The 27,683-nt window shown below is 38.8% G+C and overlaps 1 protein-coding gene across 2 annotated transcripts in view; it reads left to right on the top strand.

Moving 5' to 3' along the window:
- The first annotated feature begins 11,679 nt into the window (after positions 1-11,679).
- Positions 11,680-27,683, top strand: part of esr2a (estrogen receptor 2a) — a 29,780-nt gene continuing 13,776 nt past the window's right edge. The window contains exons 1-6 of one of the 2 annotated variants that reach the window (XM_072682791.1): positions 11,680-12,109; positions 17,983-18,547; positions 21,828-21,994; positions 22,765-22,881; positions 24,364-24,684; positions 26,204-26,342. In XM_072682791.1, coding sequence (XP_072538892.1) covers positions 18,144-18,547; positions 21,828-21,994; positions 22,765-22,881; positions 24,364-24,684; positions 26,204-26,342 — 1,148 coding nt within the window. In that variant the 5' untranslated portion in view covers positions 11,680-12,109; positions 17,983-18,143. Of the gene's footprint in view, positions 12,110-13,382; positions 13,403-17,982; positions 18,548-21,827; positions 21,995-22,764; positions 22,882-24,363; positions 24,685-26,203; positions 26,343-27,683 lie in introns of those variants that run through there. The other variant, XM_072682798.1, reaches the window with a different exon arrangement.

Raw genomic sequence — 27,683 nt, 5'->3', positions numbered from 1 at the left:
GGATGATCACCACCCTGCCTCATCCTCAACTCACCAACTCACCCAAGAAGTATTGAATGGAGCACCACTATTTAACCTGGGATAAAAGCAGGGTGCCAATAGGTTCATGCTAATCTGCTCCAGAGAGTCCTATTCTATTGTCAGTACTTCACTACAGGTACTAGACATGCTGTGTGTGTGCGTGTGCATTTGCACATCTGTGTCAGCAAGGGGTGCAACTTCCTGTAACGAGGTGTCCACACACATTTGGTCATGTTGTGTAGAGATCTAACATTTGAGTTTTCTCTGAAGAAAAACTAGAAGCTCTCTTATTACATGTAAATGTAAGAGCAGTAAAGGGCACCCACCAGCTTATGAACAAGGTTATTATTTAGGAGATGGTGCCCCCTTCTGTTCAGCCTGAGAGATGTAAAGTGAAGCAGGACATACAGAGAAGTCTATAAAACATTACAACATATTGTGAAATTGTGTGTGAGTGTGTCGTCTGAAGTGACAAACCAAATCTGTGTTCCTCTTACTGTGTTCTTCTAATCAAGATCAGAAACTTTATTGATACACAACATCCTTTCACTACTATTTACTGTATTTATCATTATTGTTAAGCCATGTCATGTCAAAATACCTTTGTCTTAATGTTAGAATAATTGTATCCCACACATATTGTATTGTAGCACAAGTTATCTTTGCATACTATTTTAGGGGCATGCGATGAAAAACATGAAACGTGTTAAACTGTTGGACCATTGTGGAATAAAATATTACATTACATATATTAACAAAAAATAAGTCGCTCTGGATAAGAGCGTCTGCTAAATGCCTTAAATGAAATGAAATGAAATGAAATAAAATGATCACATGTATAGTGTATAGGATGTGATTCTTTCACTAGAGGGTGAATTTACATGCACTTAATATTTGAGTTAATAGGTTGATAGGTCCTTATCATTTATTTGTATATATTAACATTGACAAGAAGTAAAAAACCTCAATGATTGTCTGATCCTAAGACACAAGATAGATGACCAATTGATACTTTACAGGTTCAAAAATAGATATAGATATAGATAGATATTAAATATAGACTTACTTAGATTCTTCATTGTCCATATTAACCCTTCTGTTGTGCTAATTTCATGTTAACCCCTTAAACAGTCTATGGCCCGCCAGTGGGCAGAAAGTGTTATTACAAACTTCTAATACAAAAGAATAGCCCTGCAAGTCTCTGTAGTTACTTTGTAAAAAGCCTTAATGTACAATGAGCCTTGTAGTATTAAGGGGTTAACTAGTCTTGTGTTTCCTGTCAAAAATGAATCCCTTCTTGTGAATGCTTGTGAGTTTTGAACTTCTATGTGCTATTGATGGCCTGTAGGCCTCATTTATATGAGCTCATGCAACTCAGTTTTGAGTAGAAATAGCATCTTTTTGGATTGATTGACTCTAACAAATACTCAGATGAAATACATTGTGCTACAGACTACTTCCATTTTTAGTAGTGGGACAAAATAACTTGTCTTGCGTTCCTGTTCAAATGAGTCTTTATTAGTAAATAAAGGAATATGGTCCAAACCATTTTTAGTGTTCATGTTTACACACAGTAAAGGTAACAACTAAAAAAGTCAATTTACGAAGGATAAGCAGAATGATTGTGCAGTCTCAGTGGCTCCCACTTCCAGGCAGTTGTGGTTGCCATGGGATGCTTAGTAGCTGCTAGGCAGCTGGTATGGTGGCCCCTGTGGTTGCTATGGTGTCTCAGGTGGGTGCTCAGGTGAAGCTAAGTAGTTGCTGATGTACCCCTTATGTGGTTGGTTAAGTGCTACTTGTGTTTTATATTATCTGCACGCAAGAAGGGTGCACAAACATTGCTCCCCATTCATTCCAATAGGGAATAAAATCCAAAAGTATACAATCAGACTGGATTGAGAGTTGGAACCGTTGTACAATGTTAAAAACTGCTGTTTCCAGCCTGGATTAACTTTACATTTACACCACAATGGAAAAACACTTTTACACTAATGGTGTACAAGCGTTACATACAAATAAAATCTGATCTGATCTGTTCAGATGTAGACAAAGCATTTTTCAGAGAGAAAGCTTGTAAATCAGTCAAATTTTAAACACATGAGATAGAATGGAAGTGGTCCCGTCCTGCGTGTTACGGTCAGAGCTTTGTCTCAAACTCTTATCAGTGGTATCACTTCTAGTTTAAAGATGTAAAGTGATGACTGTGAAATAAGGGGGTTTTACCCGTGAACCACGCTTTACCACTGGGAGCAGGAGAGGGAGCTGTTGCACTGGATACAGTCTTTACTGAACTCACCTCAAACTACTGTGGTTCCTGAAGGGTTATCAACTTGTTATGACAGCATTGTCGTTGACTTTGCTGTTGTAGCTAGGAACTGGGCAGGTTGAAAAAAGACTAGCGTTAGCTTGATTACAAACTAAAAAAAAAGCCTGAACAGTGTGCCATGTCACATGATTATTAAATAAATATCATTTAAGGGCACTCACACACCCTACAGTTTCCTATTCTTGCATTTTTGCAAGTAGCTTGTTCAACCTAGCAACTGTTGCTATGAAAGAAAACATCTGTGGGTGGCATCTGTGGGCAGAGTATGGACAGAAGACTGTCAAAGTCCAGACTCCTGGCCTGGTCAGTTGAAACATCTCTGTGCTGTAGGTAAAGTTGTGAAGAGGCTTATGCTGGCAGGACTGTGGCTCCCAAGGACCCTTACTGAGATGAATACCGCCTGACAGATCACTTCAAAGGTCTCAGCCATATTCAGGCCATCAGTGGGCCTTTTTTTTTTACCAAGCACTTAATCTGTCAAGCTGAAGTGTACAAAAAACATGGCAATACGGTGTGCTTCCACAATTTACTGCCGTTTCTTTTCATTGGATTTCCCTTCTAGCATACACACACACTCCATCGTCAGGCTAGATTAAATGTTCTTGATGGACACTAAAAGTAGTACCGTATGTTTTTTACTGGTTCATCCATTATAATGTTCTTTGGCATTAAGTGTGTTCTCCACTCATGGCTTGTTTTGGCTTTTTTATTAACATCATCTGGCCTACTGCTGAGCTATTGCTGCCTTCATTTCTCATAGGTTTTTTTAAGGGAGATACTGAGCATTTAAATCTGATTCATATACCACTTATGCACCATAATGATACTCACATATTCACCAGTGAAAATCAGACAGTTCTTCTGGTTGTTTGGTGCCTTTCTTTTACATCCAGAAAACATATTTCAGTGAAAGTATGAACACAGGTGAAGATGTGGGTACAGAATAGCTACAGATGGAAGAAGGGAGTAGCATACAAGCTGAGAGAACAGAATCTGTATTCAGAGATTGAGGCAAGGTCTGCCTACTGCACCAGCCTTGACAATGACCTGAGCTCACAACCTAAGATTGTGGAGGATGTTTGCTGCATTTCTGTCATATCTAAACTAAATGGTGGATGTTAAGAGAGAAGACAGGAAAGATGACTCTGAGAAACGTTGACATGTCTTGTCTTGTATTTTGTTGTATTGCATTGTGTTTTTTTTTTTTTTTTAGAAGGAGGGTGGTTTTAATTGCTTTTGCAAAGAGTACTACACTCCCACATCACAGAGTGTACCGGCAGAGAATGCAAAGCACGGCACAACAATAAATCCTACTGCTGTCTTACGGGAAGCTGGCCATCCCCAGAGGGGCCTGGGCCTGCTCCCCCAGGCTCTATTTATCTCTCTCATTTATTTTTCCCTTTATATATTTTTTATTGCTGCCTTCTCTTTCTGTCTGAAGCTATAACTTCCCATTTTCACCTCTAGAACTGAAAAAGGAATTCCTTTGATTTTTCTAAGTTTCTGCAGAATTGAGATGTACACTAAGTCACTCAGAGTGGTGTAGTGCTACATACAGTGTCATGCAAAAAAATGAGCATCCCTAGCCAAACGTTCTGTTAATGTTTGTAGTCATTTGAGTAGAAAATGAACTGATATCCAAAAGGTACACAGTTAAAGGTGATACATTCATTTCACATATTAAAAGCAGAAGAAGGCTGATGATTGGTTTAGGTCATCAAAAAAGGATGCAGAATTCCATAGAAAGAACACCTCTCCAACTGTTAAGCACAGTGGTCTATATCAATAATGCTTGGGCTTGTGCTGCAGCCAGTGGCACTGGTAGAGGGAAGATTAAAAGATTTACTTTAGTACCAGCATATGATTGAAGCCGATGCATTATTTGTAAAAAATAAATAAATAAATAAATAAAACCAGAAAACAGAAGTTGGCTACAACAGAATAATAATCCTGAACAAAAAAGCTCAAAATCCATGATGGACAACCTCAAGAGGCTTGGTTTTGCCATTGGCTCTCACAGACTCTGCATAACATTGAAAATCTGGGAATCTAGACCCTAAAAGAGCAGTGTATCCAAGACGGTATTAGAATTTCACAGAACTAGAAGCATTTTGCAGGAAGAATGTATGGAAAAATCCCCCAAACAAGAACTGAACGATTCTTGCTGCTACATAAAGCATTTACAAGCTGTATTAGATGCCCAAACTTTTAAATACAATGGTTTGTAACGCAAATGGTGATAAAATCTTTGGAAGCTATCTCTGCACCATGAATATATTTCAGCACAAAATAGGCTGTTAATCTGATCTGTAGATAGGGGGCTGAAGTGTGCTAGTCAAATAAAGTGAGATGAGAGTAGGATATCCAAGCACTTTAGACTTGGATATTTTCATCTCACTTATTCTATTCTATTATTGAACAAACAGTAGATTTGAGTGAAGGAATTAAAACCTCATTAGGACACTGAGATAAGCCACCATAAACAAGCTGCACAATAGGCGTGCTAGAGAGGTGGTATAGGTTTCCTTAAGACTACCTCTTAGACCTGATCCTTCAGCTCCTCTGACCCCACCCATACCCCACTCCCCTCAGGCCACGAGTCCCCCCTGAGCCGGAAACAGCTGTCAGTGAAAAAGAAGAACTAAAGCCTTCCACAGAAGCAGTGTTTTTGTGAGTAGTGTTTTTAAGCAGAACGGGATAAAAACTGCATCATAAACAAAAACAAGAAGGAGCATGGTTAGAAAGTATCCCACGGTGCTGTAGTGCAGACTGTAGAGCAGAACTCCTGGGCCACAATAGGTTCTATGAAACAAAATCACTGAAGAACCAATTTGGGTTCTGTAAAGACTCTTTTATGGGATGGACATTTTAAAAGAATCCCCACATAACATAAAGGCGGTGTATCAACTGTGTGTCAAGCCAAAACAAACGTTAGGGAACTCTTTAGAGCTTAGCACCGGCTGCAAATCATGGCCAGAGGTAAAGACTGAACCCTGGGAGCCCTGCCGGGGCAAGCCAGCAGGCAGCTTTGTAGAAGTGAGAGAGGGAAGTTGTTCTTGTTATGAGGATGATCTGGCACATGCATTGCACTGCTCTGGAGGAAAGAACTTGGTGCCTTTTGGTCATGAGTACTTTCTCACCTATACTCTTACTGTGTCAGCAGTTTAGTGGCATTGCTGTGCAGTTCATGTTATAATAGCAATAACAGGTAGCTAGTCCCATTCAATTCTTCTAAAGGTGTTTAGTAAAGGTAATGAGTAAAACATGATACTTTGTCGGGTTAAGTGGTTCTCCTCTATGATGGAAAACAGTTCCACAATTGTGACAAGTAGGGTTGCAACGGTATGAGAGTTTAACGATATGATAATCATCTCAGAAAATATCCCAGTAATTACAGTAACACATTACATGGTACTTTACTATTCTTCCTTCTCTTCTTCTTCTTCTTCTTAATTATTATTATTATTATTATTATTATTATTATTATTATTATTATTATTATTATCATCATCATCAGATACAATGACCCTTAAAGGCATGACAGCAGAGTTTTTTAAAAACTGCTTTACTATAGATAAAATATTTAATGTACTTTATTATGGAAGTATATGTGAAATCTCCCTTTAATTAATAGCAAATAAAAAAAGCTTTCTATTAGGAGGAGCTTTTTAAACTATTGTTTTGTAGCTAATGATTGTTTTCATTATGGATTAATCTGCTGACTATTTTCTCCATTAGTAGAACTGAATGTTTGGTTGTATTTTCTACAATATTGCACATGTACAATAACCATAATATTTTATGCCATTATATACTTAAATTGGTACACCCCTGCAACCCCACTAACAACTTAAACGAGCCATTTTCAGTACTTTCCACAAGTGAACTTCTTACTGAATTACATTTTACTCATTAACATTTAGTTACTAATTCCATTACTATATTTATAACACTCTGTTACACTTAGTGGCATCATCTGTGATTAGCTTTGTGATTGGTTATACCACTGACCTTTGAGGTTTATTGTTTTATTTTAGACCAGAGGGCTGTTCTGTGTGCTGATAGATGCTAGTTGTAATAAGAAGTTCCAGTGCAGTTTACAATTTACTAAGTACTGAAAAAGTTTAGATTTTGAGTTTTGGGTTTTTTTTGTATTTTCTATACAAGACATACTTTTACTTACTGTTATTGAGTTATTGGCTCTTTGAATAAATATTTTTTAACACTACTGACAAAATGCCTCAGGCACCTTTTTTTCAACTAAATTATTGTCCTTTTAAGTAACGCAGTACACAACATGGGTCTGTGGGCACCTGCTGATCTTCTGCTTTTACCTAAAACAAGCCAAGGAGACGGTTGACTGTTAGGGTCATGTGTGATTGCTCCAGAGCATTCTATTATATTCACAATGCTTTTCTTTGGAGCTTTGGCAAGCTGAGTATAATCATTTTTTATAATTTTAAGGCATGTGTCAGTAATGCATATGCTTCAAAGTAGCAAACATTTGGAGATATAATATAGATAGCCTGTCTTAAAACAAACAAACAGCAATAAAAAACACAACAAAAATTGTGAAGTGTGTGTTGTCACGGTAGTTAGGTGAACTGTTGTGCTCTATGTTTAAAAGCAGAAAACCATTCAAGCAGATTTGTGCACTACCTTGGTGACTTGGTACTTCTCTAATGTTCTGTTACATGACCAGTGGATAATTTTCTGAGAGCGCAAACTGTGCCTCCATTACTGAAGAGAGCGGTTTGTCAATTAACATATGGGGAGTGCGCTACCAGTCAGCTTTTCATCTCTCACTCTTCTGCAGGCTCTAATGCTGGCAGCAATGCCAGAGCCACGAGAAAGCCCAGCATTCTCAATGCATATCAAAGCTTACAGTGGTACAGAGCGGTTACTGTCTTGTTTACTCCATACAATTATAAACGAAGCGCTGAGTAATGATATAATGTTGTCATTTTTGTCACATGTGATATGGTTATCAGTCATGCTCACAAATTTGGTGACTAAGACCTTTGATGTCCAGCACAGGCCCTGGTAATCTTCACTGTGGCTGATATGTGTCTCAGTCTCTCTCTTAGCCCAGAGTCTCCAGAAGCCTCAGAAGTCATTACACATTATCTGATAGAAAACATCCAGGAGCATGGCCTCCATGGTTAGAAAAAAGTTGGTGGTAATCACGTCACCATACTGCATGAGCTCTAAAAGCCCAAGATCCAGGTAACAAGAGCAATCATCCCAGCAGGCAGGTGGCAACTTATTGGATGTCTTCAATGCAGGAGCGGGGAGAGAGGCCGAGAGGCAGCCAGCAACTCATCTCTGCAGCTGCGTTAAGCTCAGCTCTCCTGCGGCGCATGCTCTGCCCAGCCACATTTACAGAGTCATTACAGTACATCTTTAGCCCACAAGAGGTGCACAATTTGCAGTCATTCACCTCCTCAAATCAGCCTCAAGGTGCTTACAACTAGGGCACTGGAGAAGCCAACACCATTCTGCTGCACTCCCTTGGTAATTTAGCTGTTTATCCCCCATTTGCAGTCTTGACAGTGTCTTTTTGTCTTTGTTCTTAGCTTCAAAATGAGGCAATTTCCGGATTGGCACTACAATAAAAAAGAAAATAAGGGTTAAGTACCCTCACAAGACAGAGAGCACAAAAGGAGTGAGCGTGATTGGAATTGCATCATTCGGTGTATGACAAGATAGACTTTGATTAATCTGGACATCAGAATTCATTTTTGCATATTATTAAATTGTCTTGGTCCATTTAATTGTAAATGAAGTTTGTAAAGTCAACATGAAATTAACATTTATTATGTTTCTATGTTTTAAATATGTCACCCTGCACCTGAGATTGAACACAAGTCATTGTGAGTAAGGTTAAAAGCAGTCCAACTGAATTCCATATATAATTTAGTCTTCTCTGAACGGGAAAGCAGAGTCAAGTCATCTTGAAGTAGTTCGATTAGAAGAAGTTGTGCACTGAACGATTAGATCTGCTTTTCTTCACTGACTGACGAACATACTGTCATTTCTTCAGGACTTGTGCTGAACAAGATTACGTTTACTGTAATGCTGAACACACAGAGTAAACACTAATGTTGAACACTAACACTAATGCTGAGCACTAATACTAATGCTGAACACTAATACTAATGCTGAACACTAGAAGTAAACACTAATGCTGAACACTAATACTAATGCTGAACACTAGAAATAAACACTAATGCTGAACACTAGAAGTAAACACTAATGCTGAACACTAATACTAATGCTGAACACTAGAAGTAAACACTAATGCTGAACACTAATACTAATGCTGAACACTAGAAATAAACATGAATGCTGAACACTAGAAGTAAACACTAATGCTGAACACTAATACTAATGCTGAACACTAGAAATAAACACTAATGCTGAACACTAGAAGTAAACACTAATGCTGAACACTAATACTAATGATGAACACTAGAAGTAAACACTAATGCTGAACACTAGAAGTAAACACTAATGCTGAGCACTAATACTAATGCTGAACACTAATACTAATGCTGAACACTAGAAGTAAACACTAATGCTGAGCACTAATACTAATGCTAAACACTAATACTAATGCTGAACACTAGAAGTAAACACTAATGCTGAACACTAGGAGTAAACACTAATGCTGAACACTAATACTAATGCTGAACACTAGAAGTAAACACTAATGCTGAACACTAATACTAATGCTGAACACTAGAAGTAAACACTAATGCTGAGCACTAATACTAATGCTGAACACTAATACTAATGCTGAACACTAGACGTAAACACTAATGCTGAGCACTAATACTAATGCTGAGCACTAATACTAATGCTGAACACTAGAAGTAAACACTAATGCTGAACACTAGAAGTAAACACTAATGCTGAACACTAATACTAATGCTGAACACTAGAAGTAAACACTAATGCTAAACACTAGGAGTAAACACTAATGCTGAACACTAATACTAATGCTGAACACTAGAAGTAAACACTAATGCTGAACACTAATACTAATGCTGAACACTAGAAGTAAACACTAATGCTGAACACTAATACTAATGCTGAACACTAGTAGTAAACACTAATGCTGAACACTAGAAGTAAACACTAAAGGTGAACACTAATACTAATGCTAAACACTAGAAGTAACCACTAAAGCTAAACACTAATATTTATACTGAATATTAGGAGTAAACACTAATGCTGAACACTAATACTAATGCTGAACACTAGAAGTAAACACTAAAGGTGAACACTAATACTAATGCTAAACACTAGAAGTAACCACTAAAGCTAAACACTAATACTTATGCTGAATATTAGGAGCAAACACTAATGCTGAACACTAGAAGTAACCACTAAAGCTAAACACTAATACTTATGCTGAATATTAGGAGCAAACACTAATGCTGAACACTAGGAGTAAACACTAATGCTGAACACTAATACTAATGCTGAACACTAGAAGTAACCACTAAAGCTAAACACTAATATTTATGCTGAATATTAGGAGTAAACACTAATGCTGAACACTAATACTAATGCTGAACACTAGAAGTAAACACTAAAGGTGAACACTAATACTAATGCTAAACACTAGAAGTAACCACTAAAGCTAAACACTAATACTTATGCTGAATATTAGGAGTAAACACTAATGCTGAACACTAGGAGTAAACACTAATGCTGAACACTAATACTAATGCTGAACACTAGAAGTAAACACTAAAGCTAAACACTAATACTTGTGCTGAACACTAGGAGTAAACACTAAAGGTGAACACTAGGAGTAAACACTAATGCTGAACACTAATACTAATGCTGAACACTAGAAGTAACCACTAAAGCTAAACACTAATACTTATGCTGAACAATAGAAGTAAACACTAATGCTGAACACTAATACTAATGCTGAACACTAGGAGTAAACACTAATGGTGAACACTAATACTAATGCTGAACACTAGAAGTAAACACTAATGCTGAAGACTAATACTAATGCTGAACACTAGAAGTAACCACTAAAGTTGAATACTAATACTAATGCTGAACACTGTCAGTAAACACTAATGTTGAATACAAATACTAATGCTGAACACTATCAGTACACACTAATGTTGAATACTAATACTAATGCTGAACACTATCAGTAAACACTAATGTTGAATACAAATACTAATGCTGAACACTATCAGTAAACACTAATGTTGAATACTAATACTAATGCTGAACACTATCAGTAAACACTAATGTTGAATACTAATACTAATGCTGAACACTATCAGTAAACACTAATGTTGAATACTAATACTAATGCTGAACACTATCAGTAAACACTAATGTTGAATACTAATACTAATGCTGAACACTATCAGTAAACACTAATGTTGAATACTAATACTAATGCTGAACACTATCAGTAAACACTAATGTTGAATACTAATACTAATGCTGAACACTATCAGTAAACACTAATGTTGAATACTAATACTAATGCTGAACACTATCAGTAAACACTAATGTTGAATACTAATACTAATGCTGAACACTTTCAGTAAACACTGTGACAGAATTCTCAGTGTCACAGCAGCAAAGGGATAGCAAGACAGTCATATGCAAAATATAGATAAATGACCACTATATACACAATATAAATAATAGAAGTTTCAAAAAACAACAATATTAATTACAGATTTTTTACAGATAATTGCTAATTGACCCTTAATTGCACATGTTGCACATGTTGCAGTATTTTTACATTGAGGGATCTCTGTTCCCTGAACATGTGTGTGTAGTTAAGTGTGTGTGTATGTGGTCCGCTGGGAGCAGTGCTGGTTGTGCAGTCTGACGGCAGCAGGAAGGAAGGACCTGCGATGCCATTCCTTCACACACTGGGGGTGAAGCAGCCTGCCACCAGAAGCTGCCCAGTGCCGCCAGAGTCTACTGCATGGGGTGGGAGCTGTTCTCCAGCATGGATGCCCGCTTGGCTGTCATCCTCCTGTCTCCCACCACCTGCACTGGGTCTAAGAAACACCCCAGGACAGTCTAAAAGCTTCATTGCGTTTGAAGTAGTAAACTAAGAGAGCAATAACCACGTATGTTACATTCTGATGAATAAAAGTAACACATTTTATTGACCTGAGTGCAGTCCAGCCTCTTCTACTGCTCAGCCCTGTGCTCTCCTCATTCTCTATGACAAAGGTCGGGGGTGACTGTGGTGGGCGGGGCTGTGACGCAGCGCTGGAGGATAAGTAAGTAATGTGTGCGGAGAGAGGCTTAGTCGGCGTTCAGTCCTTAGCTTAGATACAAACACACACACACACACACACACACACACACACACACACACACACACACACACAGAGTGGGGATCGGGCAGCTTTGGGTGAAGCCTGGTTATTGCTTTTATTTGATAGGTTCGCTTAGTTTGGAGCAGGTTGCGAACTCGAGAGAGAGAGAGAGAGAGAGAGAGAGAGAGAGAGAGAGAGAGAGAGAGAGAGAGAGAAGGAGAGAGAGAGAAAGAGAGAGAGAGAAGGGAGAGAGAGAGAGAAGGAGAGAGAGAGAGAAGGGAGAGTGAGAGAGAGAGAGAGAGAGAGAGAGAGAGAGAGAGAGAGAGAGAGAGAGAGAGAGAGAGAGAGAGAGAGAGAGAGAGAGCGCATCTGTCAAGTCTTTCCCCGCGCAACTGTGAGGAAGAGCCGCCTGTTCGTACTGCTGACACCGACACTACAGGTAGGCAGCTTCGCTGTTGCTGTGCTCGTTTGTCGGTGTGTGAACGTCTGCACGCGTTAGTGAACATCTGTTAGTCAGTCTCTCTGAGGCGTGTTAGCAGTTAGGGGCCAGTTTCACTAATGTTCATCAGTGTAACGCAAATGAGACGTTAGGATGTCAGCAGAGTCATTTAGAGGGGTTAGGTGTGCAACTTCTGATCACTGTAGAGAAACTGTAGAGGAAGTCAGAATCGCGCACAGTGCTGGTGAGAGAAACCAGGTGTTAGAAGTGCTGGATGCCCCTGCAAGCTGCGTTATTCTCATGAATACACACTGTCTGCTGGTTGTGAAATCAAGGTGGTAGAGACGTACATGCAAAACCCTGTTAAGTGAAGTAAAACAACAACAACAACAACAATAATTTGTACATAATTACTAATATTTTATTAATAATATTTTATTATTTACATTTACATTTACAGCATTTAGCTGATGCTCTTATCCAGAGTGACTTACAAGGTTACTGGTATTACAGAGGTGGGTCAGTGTAGTGTTAGGAGTCCTGCCCAAGGACTCTCATTGGTGTAGTGCAGCACAGTCACCCAGACCGGGAATCAAACCCCAGTCTCTAACATGGTGTGGTAGCTCAGTGGCAGGTAGTGGTGTTATCTGTTGCGCCACACCAACCAAAATTATTTATTTTATTAATATTATATAATATCAGGTCCTCTGGTTATACATACAATCTCTGGGTTATACATAAAATATCTGGGTTATTCATAAAATGGGTATACTTTCATTGTAGATGTTATGATCCCTTTTAAGAATGGTCACCACTGTAAAAAAAAAGTCACTTTACCACTGTAAAAGTCACATAGTGAATCATAAATATATATATATTAAAATTATTAATATAATGATTTTTATACCTCATACATACATTTCATTATACTCTGCACATGTACTGAACTTACAGCTGGTCAGTGATCTTAAATTGATATCCGTAATCTTTCATTTGCTTGATTTGATTCATTTGCTGCGTACTATTCGGGTCGCATAGTGTACTGTATTCGGGAATTATCATACCGGTAGATCAACTACACAGGAACTACTTTAATTATACAATCTAGAAAACATGCATTTGTGCCAAATATACTTAATGCCCCAGTTTTAAAAAAGCAGTCTGAAAGGAGATAAACACACTGTAGATGGAAGTCTGTGAGACATTGTGACTGAATTTCAGGGAGCTTAAAACATCTTGATTTATTACTGTTCTTTGGACATTCTACAGATTCCCTTTGCCTCAGAACACAAGGTACTTGATTCGTGGGGGTGTCCTGTCTGACAAAAATAGCCCGAAGGTCGATTGCCTTAGGCTGATCTGTTTCTGTACTCTGCATAGTGTATCTTCCAGCAAATTAGGAATGTTGTCTAATTCATGAGAAGCTCTTTTATTATGATGTGCCAACAAATTGTGCAGTTTGTAGAATTTATTCTCTAAAGTCTTCAGAGAAGAAAGACAAAAATGAAAGCGTTAGCAGGAAACATCGTGGATTTATGCTGTTATTCCTTCCTTCTTTCCTTTTTACTTATTAGAAGGATATATCTGCTTTTTCTTTCAATGTGTTGTCCATGGCCGGGATCATGTACCAAATAAAAAGGCTCTTATTCCAGCACATTCATGTCAGAATATGTCTTATTTTTTGGTACATTTGTGGCTTAAACAGCGGCTTTCCCCAATTCCCACTTTGCTTGCTTGTCTTTAGGAGTGTAAATCTCTGATAAGAGTTTAGTACATTAAAAGTTGCCATGATCTAATATAATTCAGTTATACTGGTATGAGTCTGTGTATTTTCAGTGTCAAGGTTTATGCCAAAAATGCACACTGTAGTGAATTATTGGTCTTCTAATTGGTCTTTCAAATCTGGCAATAATAGAATCACTATTACTAATAATATTAATAAAAAGATAGAAAGATGATGTGTGCAATCTAATCAGTTTTGAAGTTCAATGACTGTTAGAACTTTCAAGTTCAGAGAAGACAAATTTCTAACAAGCATCAGCTTATTACGTTAATTAATCATCTTCAGATCAAAGCACATTTTATACCCATTTTAATATAATAAGAGCTCACTGCCAGTGCTCCCTACATTCACATGAACACTGATTTCAAGCACTTGTTTCAGACAGCACTGAGCTGAATTGGCTCGTGGGTTATGGTCAGTTACAATACATGTGATGCTTGTAAATCTGATCAAAGGCATGATGTGGCTTTTTCAGATTTTTGGAATGTGACATACATTTCTTATCAGGGCTGGAAGTGCAGTAGGCCTGGTTCCCAGTCCTCCTCTTTAGGGAATGGTTTCCCTCTCTGCCTCTCCCTTATCCTTTTTCCGCCTCAGAGAAGGGAGTGAGGGAAGCTGGAGTGGGGGACAGCACTGCGGCCTTGGGCTTTTGTTTCTGGTATGCACCATTGGCCGAGAGATTTCCTCTGTCTGAAGCGAACTTATTTTCAGTGTAGAGATGGACCGAGCAGTGTTTTTGTCACCAATCGCAGATTATCTTTTGGGATGATCAGTCGGATGCTAAAGTTATATTAACCTTTCCAGGCAGACTTGTTCTGTCCATTGTCTTTCAAGATTAAAGAAAACATTCAAGATCAAGAACGTTCTTTACGTTTTAGAATCAAACCCATTTAAAACGCTGTGGACCCCCAAGCACTCACTGAGAAAGCATGTGAATTCCTGTGCCGAACTGCACTGTGGAGCTCAGTGTGGAAACACAACCAAAAAGGGCTGCTTATGTGGCGATAAAAACTCCATCACTTTGGATGTGGTTGCTATAGCTTTCTGACTGTTGCCTCGGTACTTTTGGTGGTGGTTAAATGTGGTCTGCACTGTTTGCTATTTTGCATCATTAGTGGTGTTTATTAGCTCTGCTGTGTTCTGATATTTAAGCTGCGATCCGAAGCCTAGGCTGCAGCCGAGGCAAGCTGCATTTCTCGGCTAATACGTCATAGAAGGCTGTTCCGAAGTGAAGGACCCTTTGTATACGCGACCAATGTATCCTCCCCGTTCCTCAGTTACCCACAGTTCTCTGCGCACATAAAACATGAGTAAAAAACATTTTTAGAATCATAATTCATTTCTGTGTCGAAGCGCAAATGCCAGAGAGACTTTTCTGTGACTGAGGAGTCTTTTGCAGAGCTACTGTAATCCTTAACTCACGGATACGACCTGATCTGCTCTCAGAAATATCGGCCCATCGTGTGTATGTGGCACACTGCTCAGCTGAGAGAACACTTGTACTGCACAGTAGTCATTTTAGGGAACTTATCAATTAAATCTACAATTGACTGCTTAGTTTACATGTCAAATTATTGCAAATTTTTCTGTGTTAAAGTATCCATCTTGCCATGCCCCTTTATTCAGATAGTAATGACAGAGTCTGTGAGTATGATCCGGAGCAGCTTCTGGTAAAAGTGAATGAATTAGATGTACTTTTAGGCTCTTTCCAGTATGACTTTCTTTTCCATTCTGTATCCACTGCACAAAAACCTTCTTAATCTTCAGTGAAAGTCAATAGAAAAAAAATGTTTCTATTGGTCCATTTATTTATTTACATTAAAAAAGTGAAAAATGGCAAAAATGTAGAGACAAGAATTTGCATTACAGTGAAAAAAGTATCAAAACTGTAGTCTTGTCTTTTCTAACATTACATCCACATCTATAAGATCTAGAGTTAGAAACAGCAAAAACGCTGTAAGTGATAAAGCTACATGGAGTTACACATTTTGCTTGACCTAAGAAGTTCTTATTACATAAATTAATGTAATTTAGGCCTTTTAATGTTGACTTTTCAGTGGCCCACATAAGGAGAAGCAGGTCTAAGGAGTAATAATATGTCTACCCCCTGTTACTAGTGTGATATCGGTATTTTCTTTTTTTAAAGAATTCAGAGTGGCCCTTATCACATATCACAATACATTCTAAGAATCTAAAAGGCAAAACATGTCCCACATTTGACTTATTCACTCAACTGGATTGGAATCTCTGTCTTAAACACTAGAGCTCTTTCGGCCAGGCACCTCATCGTGCCTTGTCACAGGTTCAAAAGTCCTTGGCAAACTAAGATTGCTTTTTGATTCTCTCTAGTTATGGAAATAGGGATGTGCAGGTAAGTAGATTTTCAAATACGTCTGTCTAACTCTGGTTACTCTGGTTTCTGTAGCTTCTTCTGTGTATTATAAATATACAGTGAAATAACAGCGTGATTAGAGCGGCATATCATTTCTTTGTTTTATTGGCAGAGGTTGACAATAGAAATCATAGCACGCACAAAAGACGTTTTCTGTTTATCTTTGATTCTAATTGTGTTGACTGAGAACTATAATTATTGCTTAATTCTGCTTTAAGTGGGTACGCTGTGTGATCTGTGTCTCTGCAGAGCAGGAAAGTACACTTTCCTGAAAGCAAATATGAAGCCCTTGAGACTTCAGCTTAGATTAACGGTCCCACTACCTACAACTGCCAACAGTGGGTGGAAAGTTCAGTGCTTGACATTTTTCTGTGTAATTTTTTTCTGAAGTTGCTGAGTAAATTTGCACAACCCAGCACTCTTTCAAGATATTGATGCAGCACAGTTTTTACCTCAATCTTTGCAATGTGTAATTCAGAGAAGGTTATGTTTTATTCATTGCTGCTTGTGTTGATTGTCAGCTCATTGTTAGGTCGTGTTATATCGTATGGTTTAATGCGAAAGAGTCCTAGTGTGACTCCCAGTCAGAGCTTGTCACCCAGTCTCACTCTGCTGTATGAGTAGAATTTAAACAATTATTAACTCAGGTCGGAGCGTGTTTTCAAACCTGCGACTGCTACTGGCCTCTCAGCGTTCAGCCTGTGCTGTTCTGTCGTTTGTTTGTCTTTTGTGCTCGTCACAACTGTACGTTATTGTTATATCGGTCAGTACAATACTGATATCACAGATGGCTGCATTATGAAAATTAGCCGGCTGAAATAACAATATGTTGGCTCTTTTAAGTTTCTGAGCAATCACAGATTCATTTCTGTGGGATTTCTGTTGAGTCATTCATCATGAAAAAAATCCAAAATAAATATTACAGATATATGTATTACAGAGCCTAGTGACGTATTAGTGGTTTTCTTTAGCCATATAAACACAGCGTCGCTACTGTACATTTGATTTATACTAAAATATGGTTTAAATCTCACAACTAACTCTAATTCTCTCACATACCTGCTCCTCTATTTTACTTTTAAAAAGTTGTTAAAGCATTTTCTCTATTAAAGCTTCTGTGTCTGAGCTTTGTCGTGTTAGAGGCTGAAGTTCTCAAAACTGCACTAAGATGCTATAAGAAAAAAAATAGTAGTACATTTAGTAGTATAGTAGTATAGTATTAGTGTAGATGTGATTACTCAGATAAAACATTGTGTGACATATACATACACACACACACCTATATATATATATAGGTGGTTTTCCAGGGGGCTCCTAGCCGGTCACTAGATTGTAATGTTAGTCTGTTGGTTGTAAATTCCTTTTATTTACTCAATAATAAGATTCAGTCTCAGAGCTGGATCTGTTTTTTTCCCTGTTTGTTTCCTTTTTCATTTTCTACGATTTTTGGCAAATGGATGTGATTCCCTCAGAATATTGCAAATGTTCAATCCATCTTTTCTGCATTTTTGATCTCTAGTGTGAAGAGTGCTGCTTTCTGCCCCCTGGTTGTGCGCACATCTCTGTAATGAGGTTGCACAGAAACCCGCCTGCATAAACATATGTAGATTGTGTATATATATATATATATATATATATATATATATATATAATCTGTGTTCTGTTTTTTGAGGGTATTGTATTCTTTCTGCATTATAGGTGGAAGGTGGAAGGTGTACTGAAGAAGATGCAGTAGCCCTCCATTCAGCCTGAATGCTTTTGCAGGCCTTCATTTCAGATTGAGGATTATTCTCCTGGTCCCACTGTTCTTGCACTCCTCCGCTGATAATGCGATAGCCCTACACCTCTCCTGAATCATCATGTCTAAATCTCCAGAGAGAGATGCCCCCCTGCTGCAGTTGCAGGAGGTAGACTCAAGCAGGGTGGATGGTCGGGTGCTTTCCCCCGTCTTTAACGCCTCCTCCTCTCCCGTCCTGCCCCTGGAGAGTCACCCCATCTGCATTCCCTCGCCCTACACGGACCTCGGCCACGACTTCGCCTCCCTGCCGTTCTACAGTCCCACTCTGCTGAGTTATAGTGGCACACCCCTCTCCGACTGCCCGTCAGCACGACAGTCCCTCAGCCCCACCCTTTTTTGGCCCCCTCACAACCATGTGTCCTCTTTGACTCTGCATCGTTCCCAGACCCACCCTCAACAGAACCAGCTCAGCAGCAGAGCCTGGCAAGAGCTTATGGCTCAGGACTACATACCTGAGGAGAACAGGTAAATTTCACTTCCTGTACAGAGACTTAATTCATTCTTATTATCTGCATACTTTAAAGAGTATTATAGAACATAGTTAACTTTATATTGTTTTATACAATTGCAAATGTGACTGCAAAAGGTTGGGTGTTTAAAGTGTGTTTCTTTAGTTCTGCACTGGATGCTACAAGGCTTATGTAGTTAAAGAGTAATGGATGCTTATATAAAGCAGTTGGCTCTGGGTCAGCTGCACACCTAAAGCATCCCACACTTCAACATGTACATACATTATATACAGTTGTTGTCAGAATTGTACATACACTCATAAGGGACATGGACGTCATGGCACTGTTTTTTTTTTAAATATTTTTTTATTACCCAAGATAATTATGTAATATTAATATTTTGTGGGTTTTCTGAAATCAACACAGGGTCAAAATTATACATACAAAGTAAAACAGTCCTTCTGTTGCATCTTGTCAAGATGCATTTTGTAGCCATAAAAGCTTCTGGAAGAATTCTGGTTGGATATTTGACCACACTTATCATTCAGATTTGTTGGTTTCTCACACAGACACACATTTTAAGGACTGCCCATTCCAAAAGCCTAATGTTAGCCTTCTTTATCTATTCCACAACTAGCTTTGATTGTCCTGTTTGAACACCCTACAATCCAGAGTCCTAAGCATTTCCGGTTCCTGCTCAAGAACACGTTATTCGCTCACCTGTGTATTCTCAGCTTTAGTAGGTCTGTTAGAGCAAGGACATTAGCAAACTGTGCTGGACTCCGGCCCTAGGTTGCCCACACCTGGTCTAGCTGATGGTTTAAGGTTAGGCTAAAGAATTCTGAGTTCTCCTTCTTCTTCTGATAGTCCCAGAGCATGCTACCACCATAAATGCTTACCAGTTTTTACACTATTCTTTAATTTCAATGCTTCACCTTTACTCCTCCAAGGAGTACATTATATGGACAAAAGTATAGAGACACCTGCTCATTCATTGTTTCTTCCGGAATGAAACCGAATAGTATTAAAAAGAGTTTATTCTGCTTTTGTTGTCCTACTACTGTCCAAGATAAGCTTTGTACTACATTTTGGAGCATTTATATGAGGATTGTATTCAGAGACAAGCGTGGTAGTGAGGTCAAGATGTTGGATGATCACCACCTCATATCTCCAACCCCCCCCCCAACTCATCCCAAAAGTATTGGCTAGTGCACATTCATTCCAGAGGACACAGTTTCTTCTTTAGTTTCTCCATGTCTCAATGTTCATGTTCATCTGCTCCAGAGAGTCCTGTTGTCCTGCAGAGACTAGACAAGCTATGTGTGTTTACACATATATGTCAGCAGTAAGTGCAACCTAAAAAATGGCTGAATGCATTCATTAGAAGGAGTGTACACAATCATTTATAAAATGTACTTCTGGTCAAACTTAATCTTTGCCTCACATGACCATTGCGCTTTGCAAATGCAGTCGATGACGGTCTAAGGTCTGGAATCCATGGACACTGCCAAATACTGAGTGTACTCCCCTGAGATGCTTTGCTAAGCATTTATTTCCTCTGTCTTAAGTTGCCGCTTGTTTGTGAGTCTTTTATGGGTGATTTTAGTTTAGCCTTTAGTAAGTGAAAAGCTGCTCAATTGGGTTGAGGTCAGGTGACTCACTGTTATTTAAAAACATTTATTTTGATGTTAAAAGTTATTTTGCAGCCATAAGGAAGTACAGTCAGTCATATTAGATGATAAAGGATGGTTTATTGATGATGGTGCCAGTTTCTTAAGATTAGGGAAAGGGCAGGTGCCTGGACCTGAGAGAGAGAGAGGGTGTTCTACTGCATCCTCTGCTATGCAGGCCTCTGTTTCTATGTGTACACACACAATGATCCTCCTCCCCAACAGACATCTCATTTGCCATGCCATTGTTCTTGACTTCAGAATTCATCGTGCTACTTCTTACAGCAGTCATATCATCAATAAACACCAGTGCACCAGTACATACCCTAATCTTTCTGCTATTAAGCAAACAAATCTTGAAGTTTTTTTACATTCATTGAGGCAGCTCTTGGTCTGACAGTTATATGCCAACGCCCTTGAGAGTGTTCTTGCCTTGACTAGATTATATTGAGAGGCTTTTCTGTACCAAAAGATCATCTACTTTAGATGTCATCTATCTTTGGTGTTGCCAAGCATTGATTTGTAATAAATGAATGATGGAACAGGCCACACCTGGCCATGATATTGCATATCAGTCAATTGCTTATTAGGCCCAGTTACTTTAGAACCTGTCAAAATGGAGGGACTATGTAGAAATGTCTGTAATTCCAAAAAAATGATAAAACAATATTATTCTGACATATTCTTTCTAGAGAATGGCTTTTGCTTGTGCATTTTGAAACCTGTTTTGGATCATTATGCTGTAGGTGCTGTCTTCTCTCTCCTCTGTCTGGGATTTTTTTAGAACATTTGTTTTACGGTATATATTTCTATATAGGAGGCTTGGCAATATAGGAAGGGTCCAGTAGTATAAAAGTAAGTAAACAAACAGGAGATTCCAAAGTTTGAGTTAACAAAAAAATAAAACTCCTAACAATGGTAAGACCTGGTAGACCACCACGACTTCAGACCCCATGCTTCACGCTCAATTCAGATCTGAAAACATCTACAGGTGTTTCTGTCTGATTGTACACTGTAAGAAGACCAGACAAAAAGAAAAAACCTGTTTAATCAAAATACTGAAACTCCTGGTGTTGGCTGTGGCAACTCTAGAGTCTAGACCTGTTAGAGCCTAGACCTCTTTGATAGATTTAGGATTAGTTGGATGTTGAGAAGCAAGTTCAGCATGCAAAAAATACTATAGGTACTATAGGTAAAACATGGAAATTCAATATACTAAAATGTCTGATATTATAATTATGGCACATTGCATATTATGTGCAGTATTATGTGATATGTAATAATATGTACTTGACGATATTTGTTTTGGACAGTACAGCCAATTGACATGTATGTAGCATGAAACAGTAGCAGTAGCTAGTTTGTATCACCTATATCCTATATAGCCACTTGACAAGTGTGTGATGATTAAACCGTTGAGTGCGCACAGTGCTTGATAGCTAGATGAGCCTAATAGTTCCAGTGTGAACCTCAAGAAGCAAAGTTTATACATTAAGGGCATCTTGTCTGGTGGATTACATAGTGGGGAAAAGCTAATCTGCATTCATGTGATGTTTCTATTGCTTTAAATAGAGTATTGTAAACTATGTTCAATGAGACCTGATTTGCACTCTCCCTCTTCCCCAGCAAACCAATAGGGAAAAGGTCAGCGGAGTGTGGGGAGAACTTAAGCTCTATGGAAAGTAAAACAGACATGCACTTCTGCGCCGTGTGCAGCGACTATGCCTCTGGCTACCACTATGGCGTCTGGTCCTGTGAGGGATGCAAAGCCTTCTTCAAAAGGAGCATCCAAGGTAACATGCTTCCGACAGCAGCCTGCTATACTTCAGTAATGCAGTGATCTCTTGGTAAAACATGCAAGCGATAGTTATTGTACAGGTGACTCTTTCATTGTCATAACCAAACTGCACCCTATAAGCAACGTCCACCCCTTCCAACTCTGATGGGCTTGTTTGCAGTGTTTAACTTTGTCACTGTGACCTGGCAGCTTCTACCATTTCACTCATCCTATTCTGCTGTTTAGGCCACAAAGTGAACATTTTAAAGGTTAAAAACCTTGCACACACACACACACACACACACACACACACACACACCTCATTGTCCTAATATGCCTTCTCTCCTCAGCCATCTTAATGAGACCCTCCTGTCTCTTGTCTGGGATCTTGAGGTGGTTTCCAGCCTCGAGGGCTTTCAGAAGCACAGCACAGTGTTCCCTCTTAAGAGTTTAACTGGAGCCAGTAATGCCGTTAGGTTCTGTTGTTGTTTGTTTTTCTAATGTATTCTCTCAGAGGCCCTCAGCTGCACTGCAGCCAGACACCTGCTGCACTCCCTTATCTGTGCTATTTAGTTTAGTTTATACATTTAGTTTAAACAACAGGAGGTTTGCTTCTCCTGTTATCTCAGCTTTTGGGGGGACACACAGACTTTGTCATTAAGATTTCTTAGCATAGCTTACACTGGCACAGGCCTCTGATTATGTATATTAGATTATTTTTTGTATAGGTTTATAGAGTGGCTATGTACTCTGAGCAACTGTTTACAGCTGTTTTTGGTTCATTAGGCCATAATGACTACATCTGCCCTGCAACCAACCAGTGCACCATTGATAAGAACCGCCGCAAGAGCTGCCAGGCCTGTCGCCTTCGCAAGTGCTACGAAGTGGGGATGATGAAATGTGGTAAGTGCACAGGCGCTAAATGTAAATGTCCCATCCTACAAAATGTATGGAAGGGGGGGGGCAGCTACTCAGAATTCTTAGCAGCAACCACCAGAAAAACCAGTACTGTGACACTGTTAGGACATTGTGAAAACGGCCTAGTGAAACTGTATTAAACGGTTGTAAAATAGAAAGGACTTGAGCTGCAGGGTTGCTATGGCAACCAGAAGCATGACATTATATTAATGATAGACACCTTTTACTCACTGGTCCTTTGCCAGATTTGCCATTTGTCTAACAAAAATTGTAGTAGTTTGAAAATGCAGTTTCGAGTGCATATGATGAATTTGTGGGGTATGCTTTGTTTAAGCTGTACTGTGGTGTAAAAAAGCTCTGATACTTTGATTCCCTGAATAGAAAATGCAAACTAATGACCCTACATTCATCATTTTGTGGTAGTTCTGCTTCTAGTGGGTAGGTCACTACCATGCAAAGCCATGCAAAATAATGGACTTTGTTTTTAAAACTCTCGGTCTGGACTTTGTTATCTTTATCACCTGATTTGATCAAGCAGTATACTGGCGTATCTCAGGCGATAAGGGAATTGCTTTTATTGTTCATGTAATTATGTTTATTTATTGTACACCCACACACACACACACACACACGTATTAAAATGTACCCTCACCCCACACACAGGAAAATGATTCATGACAATGTCTAGATATTTTGTGCATACACAGTGTTTTGCTTTGATGACGTTTGTTAGCTTTTTTTAGTCGTGTGGACAGAACATTTTGTAGAACATGGTAGCACAGGTGAGTATCTCAGATGGCTTCCTCACGACTGAAAAATAATTCATTAGCACATGGTTAAATTAAACCCTTGTTGCTATGGAAACTAATTTGTTGTCCCTCTCTGCTTGTGCAGTGTTTTTTATCTATGAGATTCATTCTTTAATGAAGTTGATTTTAGGTTTTAGGTGTTTATTGAATTGGCAGTCAGAAGGTTACATACGCTCAGCATAGACATGAACATCATGGCAATATTGAGCGTTCAGTGATTTCTTTGAGCTGGTCCTTTTCTGGGGTAAGAGATAAGATCGAGTTGGTGGGTTGAAATGTTGAAAAAACTCATGGTTAACATTGTATGTAAACCTCTGACAAATATAATAAGGACATATGGCCACAAAAAAAGTATAGGTTTATTTATTTATTTGCTATTTTCATAATATTTGGTCATTTATTGGTCATTGGTCATTGTATTAAACGCTCAGAATATATTTGGATAAATAAAAGTGTTGTGTGTAATGTTAAACATTCTGTAAAAGTTTGTACCAATCAGGATAGTGTGATTGCCAGTGAGAATCTTTTTGTATTGAGTCTTTTTGTAGTGGTCTCATTTGTTAGAAATCTTCAGAGAAAAAAATACTGTATTACTGTAAACCCATATTTTTACAGTCAAGCTTTCAGAAAAGATCAGAAAGTGTGTTTCTGTGTCTAGGTACGCGTCGGGACCGTGGCACCTACAGTCGCGGAGGCCCGCAGCAAAGAAGGGCGACACGGTTCCCTGCCAGAGTAGTGACGGGCAGTCATAGGCAAGCAGAGCGCAGAGGAGACCGACCCATCAGGCCAAAGGACGTTTTTGCTGCAGCACTGAGCCCAGAGGAGCTCATAGCCCGAATCACAGAGGCAGAACCACCAGACATTTATCTAATGAAGGACATGAAGAAGCCCTTCACTGAGGCTAACATCATGATGTCACTCACTAACCTGGCTGACAAAGAACTCGTCCACATGATCAGCTGGGCCAAGAAGATCCCAGGTTTGTATATGTGTGTTGGTTGTGCATATTTTAATCCTGTATTTGATCACCACTGAACATCTGGTCAAAGGCATATGTTGTTCAGAGTTTAGTTTTCATATTTTGAGAAAAGAATCTGTTGTTTATTTTGTAAGGCTGCTATGAAAACTCACTCATATTGCTAGCTGCTTAGTCAAATTGGACGGAATGAAAGATGCTATTTAGAGCTTATTCCTAAAACGGAATGGAAGCAAATGAGAACATTCAGCTGCTAACAAGCACTCATGCTCTGCATGGCTGTTTTAGCATTTAATAACAACACAGCAGCTGAGTGGAGCCTTATCTCTGAAGCAGCAGTGGCAAAGTCAATGTTCCAAAGTTCTCTTTTTTTAATATTGGTATTCGGGCCAACATTGTGAATTGTGTAAAGACACATTGAGGCATAGCTAACAAGACACTAGTAGAGTTAGAGTTGGCAGTTATTATTACATCTGTTTTTGAAGACATTTGGGTGAATATAGATGAATATGAAATAACAGATCAGAGTTTCAGCTTTTATGTTCTAAAATTTACATCTACATGTGAATATCCAGAATTAAAATCAGAAATTCTCATCTCTCAGCTTATATTTATCTATTTATCTCAAAAACAACAGATGTCCCAGTTTGTCGCAAAAACAAAAGAATTGGTCTTTCTGTTTCAAAATATATAGAAGAGATCCCCTAGTAGAGGAAGACAATATGATTATTGTATTTGCAGTAAATTACACAACTGTATGCTTTTCTGTGTATATGATGGTTTTAAAAACCACTGATCAACTATCTGTTGATCTATTGGAACTATGAGGGCATAATCAGTCCTGGTTAACTGTATTCAGTGCAGTGTATAAAGTATAGGACCACAGTAAAAAAGCTAATGCTTTTTAAATGTGCTGAGAATGAAAGGAATTCACCTGCCACAGGCCCTGATGATGCTTTTCTACACAGCAATTCATCCCCATGTCATTTCTAACCATTTGGTTTAAATCGCCTACCTCCCAAGACTGAGCCAAACTCCTCTCACCACTTCCCTTTGGGAAGGGAATTTAACAAATCCTATTTCATCTTCTTTCAGTTAATATCTAATCTTTGGAAACTTTCAACAGTATGTGTCTCTGCTTCAGTGGTTCCCAGCCGTGGTCCTGGAGGCCCTCTGCAGTGCCCACTTTAGTTTAGTGCTCTTACACTAATGGGAGGACTTGGTAATTAGATGATTAGCTGGATCAGGTATGTTAGGAGCAAGTCATGAGTTGGGAACCACTGGTCTTGACTGTTTATGATATATTTGTTATATGTCATATAACACCGAAACCCGTACTGTAACATAATGGGCAAACATTCATACTGTACCAACCTACTGTGAAATACATAGTAAACTAAAGTAATTCTGATTCTGTTCCTGAAGTAAAGAGGGGAATATTAGTATCACTGATTTCAGAAGAGGCAGATTTCTACACATGTGTAGTATAAGTTTTGCAATGCTATGTTTTGTGTGTGTGCAGGGTTTTTGGATCTCTGCCTCTTTGACCAGGTCCACCTATTGGAATGTTGTTGGTTAGAAGTGCTGATGCTGGGGCTGATGTGGAGATCTGTTAATCATCCTGGGAAGCTCATCTTTTCCCCCGATCTCATTCTCAACAGGTACAACGCTATGCATTCGTCCCACATTTTCTACGCATCTGTTTTCTCTATGTCAAAAGAGCCAGTTTCCCAGACCCGAAGTAAGCCACTGCCACTGCAATTTTGTCTAAGATTATGCTTAATCCACATCATCCAAACCACCCAATAAGACAAACAATGACAATAGTCTCCAGTAGAGAATTGTTCAGAAGTCTTGATCAGAAGCATAGTATAGATGTAATTATATCTGTGTTATGTTGCTGATATTTGCTGTTCTACTTAATAAATGTGCCTGGGAGATGGCCGCGTGTGTTGATAATGAGAGTTTGGTATGTGAAAGTGAGGTACTGTGACAGTTCTTATGTGATAAAATCCAACGGCTTCGGGCTAATATTGTGTTGTTGATATAGTACTTGTAGTCAGTGTTAAAAGGCCTACATTATGTCCATTCATGTAATACAAACTTCTTAGGTCAGTAAAACTCAATGTGTAGTTGTTTCACTTTATCACAATATTTTTGTATTTTCTGTTATGGAATCTAGACTTATAGCTGGGGATGTTGCTTGTTACAGTAAACTCTTAATATTATTGATACATTTCATAGCCATCACACAAGAATCTCAATTATTTTAGTTATTTTTCACTTTCGGATATAATTTGAATCTGTCAGTTAAAATCCTGATAAATGGATCAACAAAAATGCTCCAAAGTCTTTTTACACTGACTTCCATTAAAAGTTAAGTAAGGTTTTTTCTTCTCCTGTAAAGTTGCCATTTGTAGATACAGTTTTGGCGTGACAGCCATGTTTTTCTAAAAAGACATTAGCAATCCATTAGAAGACCTTGCATGCATTTTACCTGACCGAAGTACTTTTAGATCTGTCCTACATTAGGCAATCATTCTGTCCCACGTTTTTGCAATGTTTTCTAAAACAAATAATATTTAATATTTCTTGATAAACAAACATATCATGAACACATCCTGAAAAACCCTAAACTAATTAATGTTGTCTACACGCTATGTCACTGCCCTTTGGGTGGTTTTTACAGGTAGTGCTTCCTGTGAGATATTTGAGACATGTGATTTTGGTCACATCATCACAGCTTGTGCTAACTCGTAGTTTAACTGACTTTGAATTTTATGAGGAAGAACTACACAAAATAGAACTTAGGTGTCCCTCATCTGGTCAGTTCATCCTGTACCCAAATGTGACTGTGTCACGTGAATGACTTTGTTATCATACATCCTCCATTTGCCGTGGCACGGCAGAGAGGCATCCACTTCTAGCACTGCCCTAGTGGACAGGAGGTATGAAACATACCCCTATTTTTAAGCCGTGTCTGTGCCCAAGTGTTGGTATGA

The sequence above is a fragment of the Salminus brasiliensis genome, chromosome 1 (genome assembly GCF_030463535.1).
Source record: "Salminus brasiliensis chromosome 1, fSalBra1.hap2, whole genome shotgun sequence".
NCBI classification, from domain to species: Eukaryota; Metazoa; Chordata; class Actinopteri; order Characiformes; family Bryconidae; genus Salminus; species Salminus brasiliensis.
Note: the sequence above shows the minus strand (reverse complement) of the source record. Positions and strands in the feature narration are given on the sequence as shown.